The sequence below is a fragment of the Electrona antarctica genome (genome assembly GCF_951216825.1).
Source record: "Electrona antarctica genome assembly, contig: scaffold_261, whole genome shotgun sequence".
Taxonomy (NCBI): domain Eukaryota; kingdom Metazoa; phylum Chordata; class Actinopteri; order Myctophiformes; family Myctophidae; genus Electrona; species Electrona antarctica.
In genome coordinates, this window is record NW_027637434.1 from 161,482 (window position 1) to 181,080 (window position 19,599).

Consider the following 19,599-nt stretch of genomic DNA (forward strand, 5'->3'; position numbering starts at 1 on the left):
GTTGCTGGTGTGAAGAAGTCCCGTACGACACCGTACCATCCGATGGGTAATGGCAGTGTCGAGCGCTTCAACAGAACGCTGGGTAACATGATTCGTGCCCTTTCGCCTGACGCGAAGGTGAATTGGCCCCAACGCCTCCAGACTCTGACATTCATGTATAACTGTACTGCACACGAGACAACGGGATACGCCCCTTTTTACCTGATGTATGGCAGAGTTCCACGTCTCCCAGTGGATGTTCTTTTCAAGAACATACTGAAAGATCCTGAGGTCAGCAGTTATGACAGCTACGTGGTGTCTCTGACAAAGGACCTTCAAGAGGCCATGGCTATCGCTCAGGGACATGTCGACAAGGAGCAGAGTAGACAGGCTGACCTCTATAATCGCCGTGTAAAGGGGAAGTCCATCGCTGCAGGTGACCGCGTCCTGGTCTCAAACAAGCGTGTAAGGGGAAAACGGAAGACGGCAGACAGGTGGGAGTCCACCGTATACACTGTTGTGAGTGTGAATGCTGCTACTCACACATATCGGATTAGGAACCCTATGACTGGGCAGGAGAGAGTCGTGCACCGTAACCTGCTTATGCTCGTTAACTTCTTGCCTTTGGATGTGGACAGTTCCTCAGATCGCACCTTTGTGTCCTCCTATGGAGATGATTCGGATGATGTCGCTGACGTGGATGGACTGCTTTCTGTGGTGGAGGTGGAGGATGCTGGGAGCAGAACCGAGGATTGGGTCGGCAGTCTCAGTGTGAATGACCCTGAAGATGTCCTGAGTATGGATGAAGAGTCCGAGCAGGCGGGTGGTTCACACCCTCAGTTGCAGGCAGGCATGAGCTCTGGACACAGTTGCACACATGCATCTTCTGTTGGCGCTCAGAGTACGCACACTCACTCCATGCATTCTGCCCACTCACATGATACACACAGTGTGGGGATACCCTCTATTCGCTCTGATTCGAGCACTTTACACAGAGTCCGTACACGTGTTGGTCGCATTGTGAAACCAGTTAACCGCCTACTGTATGCAATGACCCGCCAAGGTGTTGTTGGTGATGCCGAATTGTGTTACTGACAATGTTGCTGAGCCATGTATTCTGGTGAACTAATGGTTTTTGGATCTAGTTTGATTTGTGTGTCCTTCATTGTTTTTTTTCCTGAAGTCTGATATGGCATTGCATCACCGAGATTAGTTTGGGTCCAGGTATGAGGGCCGGTTTCTGTGTATGGGACATGGTTTGTGTGGGGTGTAGGCTGCATCCTGCTTCCAGGTCGGTTTCTGTGTATGGGACATGGTTTGTGTGGGGTGTAGGCTGCATCCTGCTTCCAGAAGGAAGGTTTATGTGTATGGGACATGGTTTGTGTGGGGTGTAGGCTGCATCCTGCTTCCAGAAGGAAGGTTTATGTGTATGGGACATGGTTTGTGTGGGGTGTAGGCTGCATCCTGTGTATGGGACATGGTTTGTGTGGGGTGTAGGCTGCATCCTGTGTATGGGACATGGTTTGTGTGGGGTGTAGGCTGCATCCTGCTTCCAGGAGCTGGTATAGAGTTGGATGCCACTCTTTTCCACTTCACCCTTTTGGGGGTACTTTTTGGTTGGAATGTGTAACCATGTGTTTCTTGTGTGGTGTTATGCTGTGTGTAATTCAGTGGGGGAGGGGGGGGTGTAACAGAGTTAGAAATATGCTTGTATTAGTTTCTACAAAATCACTACTTGCTTTTCAATGTATTGCTTAGAGTACTAAAGCCACCTGGTGGATGAACAGCGCAGCTGCACGCAGTGTCCCTTTGTGCGCACCGTAGTTTCCCTCGGCAGAGGAAAATGGTTTCCATGCTGCAGGTGGGTGCAAGAGAGCTCCGTTGCAAACAATAAATATACTTTGGGGGTTTTATATTAATTATTTCCACTCCTTGTTACACAGATTTGTGTACTGTATGCTGCTGCTGCGCTGTGGATGACCTGTGTCATATATGAATGTGTTTATACCAGGAACTCCAAAGTAAAGACCTGAGTGAGAGCAAGTCCTGTGTGGCCGTGTCATCACTTCTACACCTGTATACATCTCCACCAAATACACAGACAGACACAACCCGTTACACTGGACTCTTATGTATGGTGCCTGGGGCCATTATAATGTCATGGATGTATGATCATGGATGTATGATCATGGATGGCTTCAAATGGCTCAGGGGCGGCGGTGGCTCAGGGGTAGAGTGCCTGGATGGTAACCGTAAGGTTTCCAGTTCGAACCCGGGCTCCCGCAGAGTTACTGTCGAAGTGTCCTTGAGCAAGACACTGAACCCCTAATTGCTCCCGATGTGCTAGTTGGTGCCTTGCATGGTTTCCGCTGCCATCGGTGTATGTATGTGTGTGTGAATGGGTGAATGTAATGCACAATCTCTGTAAAGTGCCTTGGATAAAGGCGCTATATAAATGCACCATTTACCATTTATTTTACTTTGTTTTTCTTCCCACAATAGGTCTATATATCAATTTATAAATTGTGTGTTTTTTAGAATAGTAGCTACTATCATTATTGACTTTCAATATTATATTATTATAATTTGAGAGATGCTAGTTTTGTTGAAGAATCAAACATCTGTATTTATAGCACGTTTAAAACAGAAGCTGACCAAAGTGTTGTAGCCTCAGGCATATAGCAAACAGAGCATATAAAATATAAAACCCATGACACAATCAGAAGCACCAATAAACCATTTGAATATAGAATAATTCAATCACCAGAATCATCTTTAATATTGTCACATCACAGTTTTACAAGTAAAACAGTAGGTGGAATTCGTTTTTGTGCATAGTTCACATCATGTTGTTTTTTTCGAGTGGGTCGAGTGATCAAGACAATAAAAATAAAGATACATTAAGCTCGTTCCACACAGCACAATACTGCCTTCACTTTCATTTGTAAATGGCTACTACAACCTTTTATTGTATGCAGTAATGCAGGCCGTTTTAGACCTGCATTACTTTCTAAGCTTGGTCCTTTTCCTACAACACATGCGTTATCATGGAACTTGGATCCCATCGCAGTTTTAGGAAAACCCTGATGTGATTGGCCAGTAGTCGCTGTGATTGACAGGGAGAGGGAGAGGGGGGGGGGGGGAGAGGGGTTTGTGTTCTTTTTCCTACAACACCTTTTTTTCAATGACGACATGCACTCTTGTTGTGTACACGTGTGTGTGAGAGAGAGAGAGAGAGAGAGAGAGAGAGAGAGAGAGAGAGAGTAATCTATATACTACTTTTGATTTATACAACTTCTTGAATTTGTTTATTGTACTATACAAAAAAAAATCGTTATCCAATCCATTCCACAGCTTGACCTAACCCGATATGACCTAACCCGATATGACCTAACCCGATATGACCTAACCCGATATGACCTAACCCGATATGCATCTCTTTACTGTTCATTCTGGCGTTTATTTGTTTGTTTGAACATGTAAGGGCTCTCTCTCTCTAGGCCAGAACCTCTCTAGGCCAGAACCTCTCTAGGCCAGAACCTCTCTAGGCCAGAACCTCTCTAGGCCAGAACCTCTCTAGGCCAGAGCCTCTCTAGGCCAGAACCTCTCTAGGCCAGAACCTCTCTAGGCCAGAACCTCTATAGGCCAGAACCTCTCTAGGCCAGAACCTCTCTAGGCCAGAACCTCTATAGGCCAGAACCTCTCTAGGCCAGAACCTCTCTCTAGGCCAGAACCTCTCTAGGCCAGAACCTCTCTCTAGGCCAGAACCTCTATAGGCCAGAACCTCTCTCTAGGCCAGAACCTCTCTAGGCCAGAACCTCTATAGGCCAGAACCTCTCTAGGCCAGAACCTCTCTAGGCCAGAACCTCTATAGGCCAGAACCTCTCTAGGCCAGAACCTCTCTCTAGGCCAGAACCTCTCTAGGCCAGAACCTCTCTCTAGGCCAGAACCTCTATAGGCCAGAACCTCTCTATAGGCCAGAGCCTCTCTAGGCCAGAACCTCTCTAGGCCAGAACCTCTCTCGGCCAGAACCTCTCTAGGCCAGAACCTCTATAGGCCAGAACCTCTCTATAGGCCAGAGCCTCTCTAGGCCAGAGCCTCTCTAGGCCAGAACCTCTCTAGGCCAGAACCTCTCTAGGCCAGAACCTCTCTAGGCCAGAGCCTCTCTATAGGCCAGAACCTCTCTATAGGCCAGAACCTCTCTAGGCCAGAGCCTCTCTAGGCCAGAACCTCTCTAGGCCAGAGCCTCTCTAGGCCAGAACCTCTATAGGCCAGAACCTCTCTAGGCCAGAACCTCTATAGGCCAGAACCTCTATAGGCCAGAACCTCTCTATAGGCCAGAACCTCTCTAGGCCAGAACCTCTATAGGCCAGAACCTCTATAGGCCAGAACCTCTCTATAGGCCAGAACCTCTCTAGGCCAGAACCTCTATAGGCCAGAACCTCTATAGGCCAGAGCCTCTCTATAGGCCAGAACCTCTATAGGCCAGAACCTCTATAGGCCAGAACCTCTATAGGCCAGAACCTCTATAGGCCAGAACCTCTCTATAGGCCAGAACCTCTCTATAGGCCAGAACCTCTATAGGCCAGAGCCTCTCTAGGCCAGAACCTCTCTAGGCCAGAACCTCTCTAGGCCAGAACCTCTCTAGGCCAGAACCTCTATAGGCCAGAGCCTCTCTCTATAGGCCAGAACCTCTCTAGGCCAGAACCTCTATAGGCCAGAACCTCTCTAGGCCAGAACCTCTCTCTAGGCCAGAACCTCTCTAGGCCAGAACCTCTCTAGGCCAGAACCTCTCTAGGCCAGAACCTCTCTAGGCCAGAACCTCTCTAGGCCAGAGCCTCTCTAGGCCAGAACCTCTCTAGGCCAGAACCTCTCTAGGCCAGAACCTCTCTCTAGGCCAGAACCTCTATAGGCCAGAACCTCTCTATAGGCCAGAACCTCTCTCTAGGCCAGAACCTCTATAGGCCAGAACCTCTCTAGGCCAGAGCCTCTCTAGGCCAGAACCTCTCTCTAGGACAGAACCTCTATAGGCCAGAACCTCTCTAGGCCAGAGCCTCTCTAGGCCAGAACCTCTCTCTAGGCCAGAACCTCTCTAGGCCAGAACCTCTCTCTAGGCCAGAACCTCTATAGGCCAGAACCTCTCTCTAGGCCAGAACCTCTCTAGGCCAGAACCTCTCTCTAGGCCAGAACCTCTATAGGCCAGAACCTCTCTAGGCCAGAACCTCTCTAGGCCAGAACCTCTCTAGGCCAGAACCTCTCTCTAGGCCAGAACCTCTATAGGCCAGAACCTCTATAGGCCAGAACCTCTCTATAGGCCAGAACCTCTCTCTAGGCCAGAACCTCTATAGGCCAGAACCTCTCTAGGCCAGAACCTCTCTCTAGGCCAGAACCTCTATAGGCCAGAACCTCTCTCTAGGCCAGAACCTCTCTAGGCCAGAACCTCTCTCTAGGCCAGAACCTCTATAGGCCAGAACCTCTCTCTAGGCCAGAACCTCTATAGGCCAGAACCTCTCTAGGCCAGAACCTCTCTCTAGGCCAGAACCTCTATAGGCCAGAACCTCTCTCTAGGCCAGAACCTCTCTAGGCCAGAACCTCTCTCTAGGCCAGAACCTCTATAGGCCAGAACCTCTCTAGGCCAGAACCTCTCTAGGCCAGAACCTCTCTAGGCCAGAACCTCTCTCTAGGCCAGAACCTCTATAGGCCAGAACCTCTATAGGCCAGAACCTCTCTATAGGCCAGAACCTCTCTCTAGGCCAGAGCCTCTCTAGGCCAGAACCTCTCTAGGCCAGAGCCTCTCTAGGCCAGGGCCTCTCTAGGCCAGAACCTCTCTAGGCCAGAACCTCTCTCTAGGCCAGAACCTCTATAGGCCAGAACCTCTCTAGGCCAGAGCCTCTCTAGGCCAGAACCTCTCTCTAGGCCAGAACCTCTCTAGGCCAGAACCTCTCTAGGCCAGAACCTCTCTAGGCCAGAGCCTCTCTAGGCCAGGGCCTCTCTAGGCCAGAACCTCTCTAGGCCAGAACCTCTATAGGCCAGAGCCTCTCTATAGGCCAGAGCCTCTCTAGGCCAGAACCTATCTAGGCCAGAACCTCTCTATAGGCCAGAACCTCTCTATAGGACAGAACCTCTCTAGGCCAGAACCTCTCTATAGGCCAGAACCTCTCTAGGCCAGAACCTCTCTATAGGCCAGAACCTCTCTAGGCCAGAGCCTCTCTAGGCCAGAGCCTCTCTAGGCCAGAACCTCTCTAGGCCAGAACCTCTCTAGGCCAGAGCCTCTCTAGGCCAGAACCTCTCTAGGCCAGAACCTCTCTAGGCCAGAACCTCTCTAGGCCAGAACCTCTCTAGGCCAGAACCTCTCTAGGCCAGAACCTCTCTAGGCCAGAGCCTCTCTAGGCCAGAACCTCTCTAGGCCAGAGCCTCTCTAGGCCAGAGCCTCTATAGGCCAGAACCTCTCTAGGCCAGAACCTCTCTATAGGACAGAACCTCTCTAGGCCAGAGCCTCTCTAGGCCAGAGCCTCTCTAGGCCAGAACCTCTCTATAGGCCAGAACCTCTCTAGGCCAGAACCTCTATAGGCCAGAACCTCTCTAGGCCAGAACCTCTATAGGCCAGAACCTCTATAGGCCAGAACCTCTCTAGGCCAGAACCTCTATAGGCCAGAACCTCTATAGGCCAGAGCCTCTCTAGGCCAGAACCTCTCTAGGCCAGAACCTCTCTAGGCCAGAACCTCTATAGGCCAGAGCCTCTCTCTATAGGCCAGAACCTCTCTAGGCCAGAACCTCTCTAGGCCAGAGCCTCTCTCTATAGGCCAGAACCTCTCTAGGCCAGAACCTCTCTAGGCCAGAACCTCTCTAGGCCAGAACCTCTATAGGCCAGAACCTCTCTATAGGCCAGAACCTCTCTATAGGCCAGAGCCTCTCTATAGGCCAGAACCTCTCTAGGCCAGAACCTCTCTAGGCCAGAGCCTCTCTAGGCCAGAGCCTCTCTAGGCCAGGGCCTCTCTAGGCCAGAACCTCTCTATAGGCCAGAACCTCTCTAGGCCAGAACCTCTATAGGCCAGAACCTCTATAGGCCAGAACCTCTCTAGGCCAGAACCTCTATAGGCCAGAACCTCTATAGGCCAGAGCCTCTCTAGGCCAGAACCTCTCTAGGCCAGAACCTCTCTAGGCCAGAACCTCTATAGGCCAGAGCCTCTCTCTATAGGCCAGAACCTCTCTAGGCCAGAACCTCTCTAGGCCAGAGCCTCTCTCTATAGGCCAGAACCTCTCTAGGCCAGAACCTCTCTAGGCCAGAACCTCTCTAGGCCAGAACCTCTATAGGCCAGAACCTCTCTATAGGCCAGAACCTCTCTATAGGCCAGAACCTCTCTATAGGCCAGAGCCTCTCTATAGGCCAGAACCTCTCTAGGCCAGAACCTCTCTAGGCCAGAGCCTCTCTAGGCCAGGGCCTCTCTAGGCCAGAACCTCTCTATAGGCCAGAACCTCTCTCTAGGCCAGAACCTCTCTATAGGCCAGAACCTCTCTCTAGGCCAGAACCTCTCTATAGGCCAGAACCTCTCTATAGGCCAGAACCTCTCTAGGCCAGAGCCTATCTAGGCCAGAACCTCTCTATAGGCCAGAACCTCTCTATAGGACAGAACCTCTCTAGGCCAGAACCTCTATAGGCCAGAACCTCTCTAGGCCAGAACCTCTATAGGCCAGAACCTCTATAGGCCAGAACCTCTCTAGGCCAGAACCTCTCTATAGGCCAGAACCTCTCTAGGACAGAGCCTCTCTAGGCCAGAACCTCTCTATAGGCCAGAACCTCTCTAGGACAGAGCCTCTATAGGCCAGAACCTCTCTAGGCCAGAACCTCTCTAGGCCAGAACCTCTCTAGGCCAGAGCCTCTCTAGGCCAGAGCCTCTCTAGGCCAGAGCCTCTCTAGGCCAGAGCCTCTCTAGGCCAGAACCTCTCTCTAGGACAGAACCTCTCTAGGCCAGAACCTCTCTAGGCCAGAACCTCTCTAGGCCAGAACCTCTCTAGGCCAGAACCTCTCTAGGCCAGAACCTCTATAGGCCAGAACCTCTCTAGGCCAGAACCTCTCTAGGCCAGAGCCTCTATAGGCCAGAACCTCTCTAGGCCAGAGTCTCTATAGGCCAGAACCTCTCTAGGCCAGAACCTCTCTAGGCCAGAGCCTCTCTAGGCCAGAGCCTCTCTAGGCCAGAACCTCTCTATAGGCCAGAACCTCTCTAGGCCAGAACCTCTATAGGCCAGAACCTCTATAGGCCAGAACCTCTCTAGGCCAGAACCTCTATAGGCCAGAACCTCTATAGGCCAGAGCCTCTCTAGGCCAGAACCTCTCTAGGCCAGAACCTCTCTAGGCCAGAACCTCTATAGGCCAGAGCCTCTCTCTATAGGCCAGAACCTCTCTAGGCCAGAACCTCTCTAGGCCAGAGCCTCTCTCTAGGCCAGAACCTCTCTAGGCCAGAGCCTCTCTAGGCCAGAACCTCTCTAGGCCAGAACCTCTCTAGGCCAGAACCTCTCTAGGCCAGAACCTCTCTAGGCCAGAACCTCTATAGGCCAGAACCTCTCTATAGGCCAGAACCTCTCTATAGGCCAGAACCTCTCTATAGGCCAGAGCCTCTCTATAGGCCAGAACCTCTCTAGGCCAGAACCTCTCTAGGCCAGAGCCTCTCTAGGCCAGAGCCTCTCTAGGCCAGGGCCTCTCTAGGCCAGAACCTCTCTATAGGCCAGAACCTCTCTAGGCCAGAACCTCTATAGGCCAGAACCTCTATAGGCCAGAACCTCTCTAGGCCAGAACCTCTATAGGCCAGAACCTCTATAGGCCAGAGCCTCTCTAGGCCAGAACCTCTCTAGGCCAGAACCTCTCTAGGCCAGAACCTCTATAGGCCAGAGCCTCTCTCTATAGGCCAGAACCTCTCTAGGCCAGAACCTCTCTAGGCCAGAGCCTCTCTCTATAGGCCAGAACCTCTCTAGGCCAGAACCTCTCTAGGCCAGAACCTCTCTAGGCCAGAACCTCTATAGGCCAGAACCTCTCTATAGGCCAGAACCTCTCTATAGGCCAGAACCTCTCTATAGGCCAGAGCCTCTCTATAGGCCAGAACCTCTCTAGGCCAGAACCTCTCTAGGCCAGAGCCTCTCTAGGCCAGAGCCTCTCTAGGCCAGGGCCTCTCTAGGCCAGAACCTCTCTATAGGCCAGAACCTCTCTCTAGGCCAGAACCTCTCTATAGGCCAGAACCTCTCTCTAGGCCAGAACCTCTCTATAGGCCAGAACCTCTCTATAGGCCAGAACCTCTCTAGGCCAGAGCCTCTCTAGGCCAGAACCTCTATAGGCCAGAACCTCTCTAGGCCAGAACCTCTCTATAGGCCAGAACCTCTATAGGCCAGAGCCTCTCTAGGCCAGAGCCTCTCTAGGCCAGAGCCTCTATAGGCCAGAACCTCTCTAGGCCAGAACCTCTATAGGCCAGAACCTCTATAGGCCAGAACCTCTCTAGGCCAGAACCTCTCTAGGCCAGAACCTCTCTAGGCCAGAGCCTCTCTATAGGCCAGAACCTCTCTAGGCCAGAACCTCTCTAGGCCAGAACCTCTCTAGGCCAGAGCCTCTCTATAGGCCAGAACCTCTCTAGGCCAGAGCCTCTATAGGCCAGAGCCTCTCTATAGGCCAGAACCTCTCTAGGCCAGAACCTCTCTAGGCCAGAGCCTCTCTAGGCCAGAACCTCTCTATAGGCCAGAACCTCTCTAGGCCAGAGCCTCTCTATAGGCCAGAACCTCTCTATAGGCCAGAACCTCTCTAGGCCAGAACCTCTAAAGGCCAGAACCTCTCTAGGCCAGAACCTCTCTAGGACAGACCCTTTCTAGGCCAGAGCCTCTCTATAGGCCAGAACCTCTCTATAGGCCAGAACCTCTCTAGGCCAGAGCCTCTCTATAGGCCAGAACCTCTCTATAGGCCAGAACCTCTCTATAGGCCAGAACCTCTCTAGGCCAGAACCTCTCTAGGCCAGAACCTCTATAGGCCAGAACCTCTCTATAGGCCAGAACCTCTCTAGGCCAGAACCTCTCTAGGCCAGAGCCTCTATAGGCCAGAACCTCTCTATAGGCCATAACCTCTCTAGGCCAGAACCTCTCTAGGCCAGAACCTCTATAGGCCAGAACCTCTCTATAGGCCAGAACCTCTCTATAGGCCAGAACCTCTCTAGGCCAGAACCTCTCTAGGCCAGAACCTCTATAGGCCAGAACCTCTCTAGGCCAGAACCTCTCTAGGCCAGAACCTCTATAGGCCAGAACCTCTCTAGGCCAGAGCCTCTCTAGGCCAGAGCCTCTATAGGCCAGAACCTCTCTAGGCCAGAACCTCTATAGGCCAGAACCTCTCTAGGCCAGAACCTCTCTAGGCCAGAACCTCTCTAGGCCAGAACCTCTCTAGGCCAGAACCTCTCTAGGCCAGAGCCTCTCTAGGCCAGAACCTCTCTAGGCCAGAACCTCTCTAGGCCAGAGCCTCTATAGGCCAGAACCTCTCTAGGCCAGAACCTCTATAGGCCAGAACCTCTCTAGGCCAGAACCTCTCTAGGCCAGAACCTCTCTAGGCCAGAACCTCTCTAGGCCAGAGCCTCTCTAGGCCAGAACCTCTCTAGGCCAGAACCTCTCTAGGCCAGAGCCTCTCTAGGCCAGAACCTCTATAGGCCAGAACCTCTCTAGGCCAGAGCCTCTCTAGGCCAGAACCTCTCTGGCCAGAGCCTCTCTATAGGCCAGAGCCTCTCTATAGGCCAGAACCTCTCTAGGCCAGAACGTAAATTCATTATGGTTTGTTTTATTCAGACTAGCTGTATTCAGGCTACGTATTAGCCAGGATACGTACGTATCCCATTCTGGACAGGAACCCCTTTTGGTGTTTTAAGCATTATGTTATACTTCAGCTATTGCAAAATAGCAGATCTACAAGCTCATAGCGTGGCTACGAGCTTGTAGATCTGCTATTTTTGAAAAATCATGATTTTTTTTCAATAGCTAAATTATAACATAATGTTTAAAACACCAAAAGGGGTTCCTGCCCAACATGGGTTAAACACCTCCATATTAAGTTGTGTGAAGTCCAAGAGATGGTCACGTATTTCATCAGGTCACCCATTTCACCGTAACCCCCCCCCCCCCCCCCCCCCCCCCACAGCTGTCTCTCCATCTGAAGGAGGGGCCCAACGATGTGGTGTTCAGCGTGACCACGCAGTACCAGGGCACCTGCAGGTGCCAGGGCGCCATCTACCTGTGGAGCTGGGACGACAAGATCGTCATCTCCGACATCGATGGAACCATCACCAGGTAGAAACGCCCTGACCGCTCCCATCAATTCCATGTTCTGTTCTTTGGCTTTATATAGAAGTGTCCTATTTTGTATACGTCTCTAAATGTTTTGATGAATTGAACAAGGTGGACCCTCTTGTAAACAAGTGTAGTGCTTTATGGTGTCGTCCACTCACAGTGAACAGTCTTTGAAAGAAAACGGTCAAAATGACCTCTCAGACATGCTAGTGTTTTAATGACCTCTCAGACATGCTAGTGTTTTAATGACCTCTCAGACATGCTAGTGTTTTAATGACCTCTCAGACATGCTAGTGTTTTAATGACCTCTCAGACATGCTAGTGTTTTAATGACCTCTCAGACATGCTAGTGTTTTAATGACCTCTCAGACATGCTAGTGTTTTAATGACCTCTCAGACATGCTAGTGTTTTAAGTGCATTTTGATAGCGATACGTTTGTAGGAGGAGGAGAGAACACTGGAGCAGAACAGACACGTGTGACCAGATTTGCAAATGCGCAAATTCCAGCTTTTCAGTTAAAGGGGGATACCACTCGTTTTAAACATTTTACTATGTCATTAACATACCTTAGAGCTGTTGTGTGGAAATCATTTAAAAAAAGTCCCCCCCATTCTGTGTTTCCTAGAACTGGAGGAATGAAAAAAATCATTAACATGGTGATATCACATCTTGATGATGTCATCAAGGTGTGATTCACCATGTTAATGATTTTTTTTCAGACCTCTTCATGTGGTCTTCATCAGAGTCAGCCATGACTCTGATGAAGACCACAGCTCTACCATCAGAGTCTGCCATGAAGAGCACCGGTCCATGTGGTCTTCATCAGAGTCATGGCTGACTGATGAAGACTACAGGTCCATGTGGTCTTCATCAGAGTCATGGCTGACTGATGAAGACTACAGGTCCATGTGGTCTTCATCAGAGTCATGGCTGACTGATGAAGACTACAGGTCCATGTGGTCTTCATCAGAGTCATGGCTGACTGATGAAGAGCAGGTCCATGTGGTCTTCATCAGAGTCATGGATGACTGATGAAGACTACAGGTCCATGTGGTCTTCATCAGAGTCATGGCTGACTGATGAAGACTACAGGTCCATGTGGTCTTCATCAGAGTCATGGATGACTGATGAAGACCACAGGTCCATGTGGTCTTCATCAGAGTCATGGCTGACTGATGAAGAGCAGGTCCATGTGGTCTTCATCAGAGTCATGGCTGACTGATGAAGACTACAGGTCCATGTGGTCTTCATCAGAGTCATGGCTGACTGATGAAGACTACAGGTCCATGTGGTCTTCATCAGAGTCATGGCTGACTGATGAAGAGCAGGTCCATGTGGTCTTCATCAGAGTCATGGCTGACTGATGAAGAGCAGGTCCATGTGGTCTTCATCAGAGTCATGGCTGACTGATGAAGACTACAGGTCCATGTGGTCTTCATCAGAGTCATGGCTGACTGATGAAGACTACAGGTCCATGTGGTCTTCATCAGAGTCATGGCTGACTGATGAAGAGCAGGTCCATGTGGTCTTCATCAGAGTCATGGCTGACTGATGAAGACTACAGGTCCATGTGGTCTTCATCAGAGTCATGGCTGACGGATGAAGAGCAGGTCCATGTGGTCTTCATCAGAGTCATGGCTGACGGATGAAGAGCAGGTCCATGTGGTCTTCATCAGAGTCATGGCTGACTGATGGAGACTACAGGTCCATGTGGTCTTCATCAGAGTCATGGCTGACGGATGAAGAGCAGGTCCATGTGGTCTTCATCAGAGTCATGGCTGACTGATGAAGACTACAGGTCCATGTGGTCTTCATCAGAGTCATGGCTGACGGATGAAGAGCAGGTCCATGTGGTCTTCATCAGAGTCATGGCTGACTGATGAAGACTACAGGTCCATGTGGTCTTCATCAGAGTCATGGCTGACTGATGAAGACTACAGGTCCATGTGGTCTTCATCAGAGTCATGGCTGACGGATGAAGAGCAGGTCCATGTGGTCTTCATCAGAGTCATGGCTGACTGATGAAGAGCAGGTCCATGTGGTCTTCATCAGAGTCATGGCTGACGGATGAAGAGCAGGTCCATGTGGTCTTCATCAGAGTCATGGCTGACGGATGAAGAGCAGGTCCATGTGGTCTTCATCAGAGTCATGGCTGACTGATGAAGACTACAGGTCCATGTGGTCTTCATCAGAGTCATGGCTGACTGATGAAGACTACAGGTCCATGTGGTCTTCATCAGAGTCATGGCTGACGGATGAAGACTACAGGTCCATGTGGTCTTCATCAGAGTCATGGCTGACGGATGAAGACTACAGGTCCATGTGGTCTTCATCAGAGTCATGGCTGACTGATGAAGACTACAGGTCCATGTGGTCTTCATCAGAGTCATGGCTGACTGATGAAGAGCAGGTCCATGTGGTCTTCATCAGAGTCATGGCTGACGGATGAAGAGCAGGTCCATGTGGTCTTCATCAGAGTCATGGCTGACTGATGAAGACTACAGGTCCATGTGGTCTTCATCAGAGTCATGGCTGACTGATGAAGACTACAGGTCCATGTGGTCTTCATCAGAGTCATGGCTGACTGATGAAGACTACAGGTCCATGTGGTCTTCATCAGAGTCATGGCTGACTGATGAAGACTACAGGTCCATGTGGTCTTCATCAGAGTCATGGCTGACTGATGAAGACTACAGGTCCATGTGGTCTTCATCAGAGTCATGGCTGACTGATGAAGACTACAGGTCCATGTGGTCTTCATCAGAGTCATGGCTGACTGATGAAGACCACAGGTCCATGTGGTCTTCATCAGAGTCATGGCTGACTGATGAAGACTACAGGTCCATGTGGTCTTCATCAGAGTCATGGCTGACTGATGAAGACTACAGGTCCATGTGGTCTTCATCAGAGTCATGGCTGACTGATGAAGACTACAGGTCCATGTGGTCTTCATCAGAGTCATGGCTGACTGATGAAGACTACAGGTCCATGTGGTCTTCATCAGAGTCATGGCTGACGGATGAAGACTACAGGTCCATGTGGTCTTCATCAGAGTCATGGCTGACTGATGAAGACTACAGGTCCATGTGGTCTTCATCAGAGTCATGGCTGACGGATGAAGACTACAGGTCCATGTGGTCTTCATCAGAGTCATGGCTGACTGATGAAGACTACAGGTCCATGTGGTCTTCATCAGAGTCATGGCTGACTGATGAAGACTACAGGTCCATGTGGTCTTCATCAGAGTCATGGCTGACTGATGAAGACTACAGGTCCATGTGGTCTTCATCAGAGTCATGGCTGACTGATGAAGACTACAGGTCCATGTGGTCTTCATCAGAGTCATGGCTGACTGATGAAGACCACAGGTCCATGTGGTCTTCATCAGAGTCATGGCTGACTGATGAAGACTACAGGTCCATGTGGTCTTCATCAGAGTCATGGCTGACTGATGAAGAGCAGGTCCATGTGGTCTTCATCAGAGTCATGGCTGACTGATGAAGAGCAGGTCCATGTGGTCTTCATCAGAGTCATGGCTGACTGATGAAGAGCAGGTCCATGTGGTCTTCATCAGAGTCATGGCTGACTGATGAAGAGCAGGTCCATGTGGTCTTCATCAGAGTCATGGCTGACTGATGGAGAGCAGGTCCATGTGGTCTTCATCAGAGTCATGGCTGACTGATGAAGACCAGGTCCATGTGGTCTTCATCAGAGTCATGGCTGACGGATGAAGACTACAGGTCCATGTGGTCTTCATCAGAGTCATGGCTGACTGATGAAGAGCACAGGTCCATGTGGTCTTCATCAGAGTCATGGCTGACTGATGAAGACTACAGGTCCATGTGGTCTTCATCAGAGTCATGGCTGACGGATGAAGACTACAGGTCCATGTGGTCTTCATCAGAGTCATGGCTGACGGATGAAGAGCAGGTCCATGTGGTCTTCATCAGAGTCATGGCTGACTGATGAAGAGCAGGTCCATGTGGTCTTCATCAGAGTCTGCCATGAAGAGCACAGGTCCATGTGGTCTTCATCAGAGTCATGGCTGACTGATGAAGAGCAGGTCCATGTGGTCTTCATCAGAGTCATGGCTGACTGATGAAGACTACAGGTCCATGTGGTCTTCATCAGAGTCATGGCTGACTGATGAAGACTACAGGTCCATGTGGTCTTCATCAGAGTCATGGCTGACGGATGAAGACTACAGGTCCATGTGGTCTTCATCAGAGTCATGGCTGACTGATGAAGAGCAGGTCCATGTGGTCTTCATCAGAGTCATGGCTGACGGATGAAGACTACAGGTCCATGTGGTCTTCATCAGAGTCATGGCTGACTGATGAAGACTACAGGTCCATGTGGTCTTCATCAGAGTCATGGCTGACGGATGAAGACTACAGGTCCATGTGGTCTTCATCAGAGTCATGGCTGACGGATGAAGACTACAGGTCCATGTGGTCTTCATCAGAGTCATGGCTGACTGATGAAGACTACAGGTCCATGTGGTCTTCATCAGAGTCATGGCTGACTGATGAAGACTACAGGTCCATGTGGTCTTCATCAGAGTCATGGCTGACTGATGAAGACTACAGGTCCATGTGGTCTTCATCAGAGTCATGGCTGACGGATGAAGACTACAGGTCCATGTGGTCTTCATCAGAGTCATGGCTGACTGATGAAGAGCAGGTCCATGTGGTCTTCATCAGAGTCATGGCTGACTGATGAAGACTACAGGTCCATGTGGTCTTCATCAGAGTCATGGATGACTGATGAAGACTACAGGTCCATGTGGTCTTCATCAGAGTCATGGCTGACTGATGAAGACTACAGGTCCATGTGGTCTTCATCAGAGTCATGGCTGACTGATGAAGACTACAGGTCCATGTGGTCTTCATCAGAGTCATGGCTGACTGATGAAGACTACAGGTCCATGTGGTCTTCATCAGAGTCATGGCTGACTGATGAAGACTACAGGTCCATGTGGTCTTCATCAGAGTCATGGCTGACTGATGAAGACTACAGGTCCATGTGGTCTTCATCAGAGTCATGGCTGACGGATGAAGACTACAGGTCCATGTGGTCTTCATCAGAGTCATGGCTGACTGATGAAGACTACAGGTCCATGTGGTCTTCATCAGAGTCATGGCTGACTGATGAAGAGCAGGTCCATGTGGTCTTCATCAGAGTCATGGCTGACGGATGAAGACTACAGGTCCATGTGGTCTTCATCAGAGTCATGGCTGACTGATGAAGAGCAGGTCCATGTGGTCTTCATCAGAGTCATGGCTGACTGATGAAGAGCAGGTCCATGTGGTCTTCATCAGAGTCATGGCTGACTGATGAAGAGCAGGTCCATGTGGTCTTCATCAGAGTCATGGCTGACTGATGAAGACTACAGGTCCATGTGGTCTTCATCAGAGTCATGGCTGACTGATGAAGACTACAGGTCCATGTGGTCTTCATCAGAGTCATGGCTGACTGATGAAGACTACAGGTCCATGTGGTCTTCATCAGAGTCATGGCTGACTGATGAAGACTACAGGTCCATGTGGTCTTCATCAGAGTCATGGCTGACTGATGAAGACTACAGGTCCATGTGGTCTTCATCAGAGTCATGGCTGACTGATGAAGACTACAGGTCCATGTGGTCTTCATCAGAGTCATGGCTGACTGATGGAGACTACAGGTCCATGTGGTCTTCATCAGAGTCATGGCTGACGGATGAAGAGCAGGTCCATGTGGTCTTCATCAGAGTCATGGCTGACTGATGGAGACTACAGGTCCATGTGGTCTTCATCAGAGTCATGGCTGACGGATGAAGAGCAGGTCCATGTGGTCTTCATCAGAGTCATGGCTGACTGATGAAGACTACAGGTCCATGTGGTCTTCATCAGAGTCATGGCTGACGGATGAAGAGCAGGTCCATGTGGTCTTCATCAGAGTCATGGCTGACTGATGAAGACTACAGGTCCATGTGGTCTTCATCAGAGTCATGGCTGACTGATGAAGACTACAGGTCCATGTGGTCTTCATCAGAGTCATGGCTGACGGATGAAGAGCACAGGTCCAAACGCTAGTCATTTTAACATTCAGTAGATTTTCTGTGGTCTGGGGTTTTCTGGCTCAAACAAGTCCTCTGGTTTGCCTGTGGCCTGTTATGTAAGAGTCCTCAAATCCCATATGTGATATAGGGATTTGCCAGCAGACGTCACTGTTGAGGCCTGTTTGCCTGTTTTCATTGCAGCTCAAAAGGCTTCAGAACACACAGAGAGAACCCAGGGCGCAAAAAAAATCCACCCACTGATTCTTCATGTTGTGTGGGTGTAATGAGGTCAAAGGTCAGGTTGTGTGGGTGTAATGCGGTCAAATGTCGTCAGATGTCAAAGGTCAAAGGTCACATCCTGTGTTTGCCTCCACAGGTCAGATGTCATAGGTCACATCCTGCCCACGCTGGGGAAGGACTGGACACACCAAGGCATCGCCGAGCTCTACCATAAAGTTAGCCAGTAAGAACACAGCTCTACCATAAAGTTAGCCAGTAAGAACACAGCTCCACCATAAAGTTAGCCAGTAAGAACACAGCTCTACCATAAAGTTAGCCAGTAAGAACACAGCTCTACCACAAAGTTAGCCAATAAGAACACAGCTCTACCACAAAGTTAGCCAGTAAGAACACAGCTCTACCACAAAGTTAGCCAATAAGAACACAGCTCTACCACAAAGTTAGCCAGTAAGAACACAGCTCTACCACAACGTTAGCCAATAAGAACACAGCTCTACCATCAAGTTAGCCAGTAAGAACACAGCTCTACCACAAAGTTAGCCAGTAAGAACACAGCTCTACCACAACGTTAGCCAATAAGAACACAGCTCTACCATCAAGTTAGCCAGTAAGAACACAGCTCTACCACAAAGTTAGCCAATAAGAACACAGCTCTACCACAAAGTCAGCCAGTAAGAACACAGCTCTACCATAAAGTTAGCCAGTAAGAACGTATGGTTACTTGGTAACCTTTGTTCTCTGAGTGAAGAGACTACCTCTCCACCCAACATATTTCATATGTAAGGGGAATGACCCCACCTCACTTGTGACGTGGATATCTCTTTAAGACACACCAGTTGTACTGGCACGCACGGGTATATAAGGCCCAGGTGTGCGTGATTACACTGGTTTACTTGATCGACACCACTTCTGAGCGACATCTTGGTGGAGAGGTAGTCTCTTCACTCAGAGAACAAAGGTTACCAAGTAACCATACGTTCTCTATCGTATCGAGACTACCTCTCCACCCAACATATTTCATATGTAAGGGGAACTCTGTAAGACACCTCGTGAGGAAGCGAAGCAGTCCCAGAACCCCGAAGACACCGCCAGTGGGCTCCGACCCAGCACATACTACATTTTGAATTATTTATCATGTATGTTCAATGTAATGTATTTACAACCCCTGGAACGGCCGGACAGCCAGACGCCATCCGCCGCCAAATGCTCAGGTGCTAGACGCCACCCAGAGCCCGGCCCCGCAAGGCACTAAGGCCAGAGACGGCAGGGGTGGAGGGCCGCCCAAGCCAGCCCACCAGACGCAAGGCTGGCTTGACTGGTGAAGGTGACAATGACACCCACCGCTGAGTAGCATGCGAGACCAACTCCCCGAAGGGAGCGAATGCTGCATGTTCAGCCGGTATAACCGGGTGAATGTAGACGGAGTAGACTAAGTCGCCGCTGTGCAAATCTCTGTCAGAGACGCACCTTTCCGCAGCGTCCCCAGGTGGAGTGTGCCTGCCCTCCAGGCGGCACTGGTACTCCTGCCTGTTTGTGTGCTGGATAACCTCTGTGATCCATGCACTCTCACTTGAAGCACTCAAAGAGTTGGTCCGTTATTCTGTGGGCCTTGTGTGGCCCTGACGTCCGACTCTAGTGCTCCAATAGGGCAGAGTGGGGACTGACTCCATCTTTGTACGTCGACTGTCTGTGTGACGACGGTAGGGCAGAGCTCAACCACCTGATTGAGACGTGCCCTTTCGAAAACATTTGGGAGAGAGGCCGGTTTGGGGCATAAGACTATACCATCATCCGGCATAGGCCTGCAGAGCTCAATATGGATTAATAGAGCTCACAACTCTCCCATTTCTCCTTGCAGATGTGACGCCGACAAGGCTGCTGTCTTGAGCATGTCAGGCTCACTGACTAAAGGTCGTAGAGCCTCCAGGGTTAACCCCAGATGGGCCTGATTGGGTCCCTAACCTGAGCCCCTCTGAGCCTCAGGGCACCCTTCAGGAAATGCTCTTCTTTTCTTTGTAACGAGGTTACTGCCGTC

General features: G+C 50.3%; 1 protein-coding gene across 1 annotated transcript in view; it reads left to right on the forward strand.

Annotated features, from left to right (window-relative positions):
• The window catches only part of LOC306918928 (phosphatidate phosphatase LPIN1-like), a gene marked incomplete at its 3' end in the record, with an annotated part of 82,904 nt that extends 65,113 nt beyond the window's left edge, over positions 1 to 17,791 (forward strand). Inside the window, exons 16-17 of the mRNA XM_079531765.1 lie at positions 11,135 to 11,283; positions 17,701 to 17,791. Of these exons, the coding sequence (XP_079387891.1) occupies positions 11,135 to 11,283; positions 17,701 to 17,791 (240 nt within the window). The remainder of the gene's footprint in view (positions 1 to 11,134; positions 11,284 to 17,700) is intronic.
• Positions 17,792 to 19,599: the final 1,808 nt, after the last annotated feature.